This window comes from Cyanistes caeruleus, chromosome 13 (assembly GCF_971803275.1).
Source record: "Cyanistes caeruleus chromosome 13, bCyaCae1.hap1.1, whole genome shotgun sequence".
Taxonomy (NCBI): domain Eukaryota; kingdom Metazoa; phylum Chordata; class Aves; order Passeriformes; family Paridae; genus Cyanistes; species Cyanistes caeruleus.
In genome coordinates, this window is record NC_141713.1 from 15,474,207 (window position 1) to 15,478,559 (window position 4,353).

Below are 4,353 nucleotides of genomic sequence, written 5' to 3' on the forward strand. Positions count from 1 at the left end.
TAAACCACAAAGTAGCTCAGGATGACTGCAAAGCTTAGGGAGCACTATTTTGCTCATCACAAAACAAGGAGTGTTTTATCACATGCAGTAACTCCTCTCTTTCTTTTATGTGATACTGCCTTGGTCAGCATGTTGCTGCAAATACTCTCTCTCTTTCTCCTTTAAGCACACACTTTGTGGCAAATTATTTATAAACCATAGCCTCTACCTTTATCCTCTGCTTCCCTTGTAGAAGCAGAGATTCAACTTTGTCCAGTTATCTTTTGCAGTAATCAAAAAAACTCAGAGTACTCAAGGACAACAAGAAGCTTATCGAAATCTGCCTTCCAGATTATAGCCCTATCACTACCACTTCCTTGACTTATAAACTGGAATGATCATACAAGGAAAATCACGCTATGTAAAGCCAGTGTCCACAAAGGAGACAGAGGAGTCCTGCAACTTCATTCCAATAAAGGGAGAGAGCCTATTGGAGCGCACACCCGCGGGGTTTTTTCTCTCGAGGTTTTAGAGGAGGCAGTCTCCTTTCATCCTGAACTGCTGGCCGCATGGTGCCCTCTTCCTTCCCCACTTGGCTGAGGCATTAGGAAGCTACAGCCTTCCAGAACCGTTTACTTCATATTCCCCCTTGAACCTGTCATTTTACCCCAGAGTTTAGAAGTTCAGACTTGTGCAGACCCTTGTCTGTTTCGGGAGTCAGACAGTCAGGGTTCTGCAACAAACCTGCTGCCTGAAGTTAGTAGAGACATTAGGGTTAAAACCCACATCTCCACCCATCGAATTTTTCATAAAGACGTTAGCACACATCTTCCCTAACGATCAGAACACTGGAAAAGCAGGTTAGACGCCAAAGTAATCTAGTAAAGTCTTTCTAAAAGACTTTATGTGCATTACATAGAGTGGAATTCTAGAGGTATTTTCCTCGCATTACATGCTGAACAGGGTTTAAGATGAAATATCATGTTTTAAATAGACACAGGAGATATAGAACCACCCCCAGTGTTCATAAAACCAAACAGAGCCACGCCACGGGGAGGGAGGGGACTGTTGTTCACCTGCGGTCACACCGGGATCGCCCGGGCACTGCTTCCTCACCTCGCGGAGGCAGCAGGTGCCTCTTTGCCGGGCTGCTCCGGGCTCGGGCCCGCTGAAGGCAGCGCAGCTGGGAGGCGAGGGCAGAAGCACGGCGGGATGCAGCGCTGGGAGCGGGCCCCGGCGGCGCGGCGGCGCTGGGTGCTGCTGCTCGGGCCGCTGGCGCTGCTCGCCGCCGCCCTGGGGCTGCGCGGCACCGCCCGCCCCGACCCCGCCGACCCCTCCCGCCTCCACCGGGCTCTGGAGCTGGCCCCCAGCCGCAGCATCAACTGCTCGGGGGTCGTCCGCGGGGACCAGAAAGCCATCCGGGAGGCGCAGCTCAGCAACCTCGAAGTGGCGAACAGAAAGGCTTCACCGACGCCGGGCGAATACCTGAACATTACGAGGGACTGCAGAGCCTTCAAGGAGACCCGGCGCTACATCGAGTTTCCCCTCAGCCAGGAGGAGAAGGAGTTCCCCATCGCCTACTCCATGGTCATCCACAACAAAATCGACATGTTTGAGCGGCTCCTGCGGTCCGTCTACTCCCCCCAGAACGTCTACTGTGTCCATGTGGACAGCAAATCCCCGGCCGCCTTCCAGGAGGCCGTGCGGGCCATTGCTGCCTGCTTCCCCAACGTCTTCGTGGCCAGCCGCCTGGAGAGCGTGGTCTATGCCGCCTGGTCCCGGCTGCAGGCCGACCTCAACTGCATGCAGGACCTGCTGCAGAGCCCCGTGCCGTGGCGATACCTCATCAACACTTGCGGCACCGACTTCCCCATCAAGACCAATGGCGAGATAGTCCGGGCGCTGCAGCTGCTGCAGGGCCATAACAACGTGGAGTCGGAGAAGCCGTCAGCCGCCAAGCAGCAGCGCTGGCAGTACCACCACGAGGTGGGGGAGACCATCTCTCGCACTGCCCAGAAGAAACTGCCGCCGCCCCACAGCTACCCCATGTTCACGGGCAGCGCGTACAACGCGGTCACACGGGACTTTGTGCGGTACGTCTTCGAGAACCCCACGGCACAAAAGTTCCTCGAGTGGTCCAAGGACAGCTACAGCCCTGACGAGCACGTCTGGGCCACCCTGAACCGCATGCCGGGCGTGCCGGGGGGCACTCCCCCCAGCGACAAGTTCCAGCTCTCGGACATGAACGCCCTTCCCCGCCTGGTCAAGTGGGAGTACCTGGAGGGGGACATCAGCAAGGGCGCGGCCTACCCGCCCTGCACCGGCCGCCACCAGCGCGCCATCTGCATCTACGGGGTGGGCGACGTGCCCTGGATGCTGCAGCAGCACCATCTCTTGGCCAACAAGTTCGACCCCGAGGTGGACGATGCGGCCCTCCAGTGTCTCGAGGAGCACCTGCGCCACAAGGCCCTGTACGGCCGGGGGCTCTGAGGGGGAGCCGCGGAGACTCTGGCCAGCACCTGTTGCCTTCCACGGGCGGGTCTAGCCCACGGCGCCTCGGGGACAGCGGGAGAGGATCCCATGGCCCCTGAGGGGCCCACGTCTCGGTGCGGCCCCGAGGAGAAGCCCCATTGGCGGGCGCGGGGCTGCGGCCTCGCCGAGGCCCGGACGGACGGACGGACAGACGGACGGGCCGGCCCGGTGTGGAAGGGCGGGAGGTTCGGCCCGGCCCGGCCCGCGGGGTCCCCTCAGAGGGCGCGGGAGCGCCGCTCTCCCCCGGACCGGCTGGATGAAGCGGGCGGGGCGTTTCACAGTCCCTGCCTGGGTCTATCGGCAAAGGTGAGCCCAGACGCTTGTAGACGGCCAGGGCCGGGTCACGGTGGCTGCAGGTCCGGCTAGGAGCGGAGCTGAAACCATGAGTAATTTGCTTCTCCACAGAGCACCGCCCCTTACTGGCACCCTCAGCGCTGCTCAGCTGAACATCTGGCTGCTGCTTTTGCCTCACTAAACTTCGGCTCCATCAAAAGCCGTTAATCAAAAGTCAACCTTCAATAAAATCCAAGATACTAAAATACATAGCGCTTCGGTGTTTTATATCCCCTGAGGAGAATGGTTTGTGCTCCTGGGCAAAGCATTAAATCAGTTAACCCTTTGTGCATCCACTTTGTCTGAAACACAGACAGAAGGATGCACACAAAGATGTGTAAACCTACATTTTCTAAGATCTACATCCTTCTTCCCACCAACCCCCCCTCCCCACCCAAAAAAGGATATTTTGGTGATATTTCATTACTGTAATTACCATATCCAGTAATGCACAATGAACAAGCCAATCACCCAACATACTGGTTTTTTAAGTTTCTAGAAGCTGAAAGGAAGACCTGCACACTTCTGTATTTCACCCCTGTGTTTTTCTCACCTTCTCATACTAAAGCTATCCACTTTCCATGGATCCAACAACTTTTCACTACCTGTAATGCTCAGGGATTAATGCCATTGACTTTATTAAAAAATAAAAATAAAAATATATATTAAAGTAACTTCCTTCTAAGTACTGCAAATTTAAGGTCTACAGTGAATTAGCATTATTCAGAACATCTGAAGCAATTCCATAACTCCAGGGTACACTTAGATGAAGTTATGACTACAGTCACACTGATCTTTCAGACGTTGATTTAAGTAGGATGAGAAGATAAAGTAACTGTCTTGAAAAGGTATGTCACTGCAATTTTGTTAAGACACTTTAAAGTGAACTTGGTTGTAAAATAGTGATTTTTAAAATGCCATGGTGATTTTACAGATGACAACTCCAACTACTGGCAAGGAAAGCTCTCAAACATAAATACCCAGTGTATCATTTGGCATGTGTTTATGCAAAAGAGCAAATAAATAGGATTACTGATCTTGGAGGGAGCGATTTCCAACTTAGGTAAGCAGACATTTGCTTGAGCTTAAAGCTTTATGCTAACCTGATGATAAGATACAACTTTTTTTAATGGTTTCAGTAGCAAATTCAACATAAAATAGAAATTATCTCCATGTCTTGTACATTATTTTAAAATAAACAAAACTTCTCTGATGACTTAGGGTAAGAACTCAAGTCTCCCACCATAGAAAACTGCATCAAACCACTGCTGCCTAACCTGATTTTGCTTGTTAGAACTCTTTCACTTACTTTAAATTAATATGTATTAGTTCAAAATGGCAGACTAGGGTCAAGGGGTTCACTGCGGGGGCTGGGATATGTTCAAGTTTCTGGACTGAAACAGGCAGAGAAGTGTCACTCTATTGGGAACGGCAAGAACAACACAGATTCTCTTGTGAGTTGAACAGGAAAGCAAAGTTTATTATTCTTGATCTTCTTTTATACACATG

General features: G+C 52.2%; 1 protein-coding gene across 1 annotated transcript; it reads left to right on the top strand.

Annotated features, from left to right (window-relative positions):
• The first annotated feature begins 986 nt into the window (after positions 1-986).
• Positions 987-2,561, top strand: GCNT3 (glucosaminyl (N-acetyl) transferase 3, mucin type). The gene has a single exon (XM_023933671.2). It carries the CDS (start codon positions 1,192-1,194, stop codon positions 2,467-2,469), a length of 1,278 nt encoding a protein of 425 aa, XP_023789439.2. The 5' UTR covers positions 987-1,191; the 3' UTR covers positions 2,470-2,561.
• Positions 2,562-4,353: the final 1,792 nt, after the last annotated feature.

Bases quoted from the DNA above. Each gene is read 5' to 3' on its own strand.
- GCNT3 (XM_023933671.2), top strand. From the start codon at position 1,192: ATGCAGCGCTGGGAGCGGGCCCCGGCGGCGCGGCGGCGCTGGGTGCTG.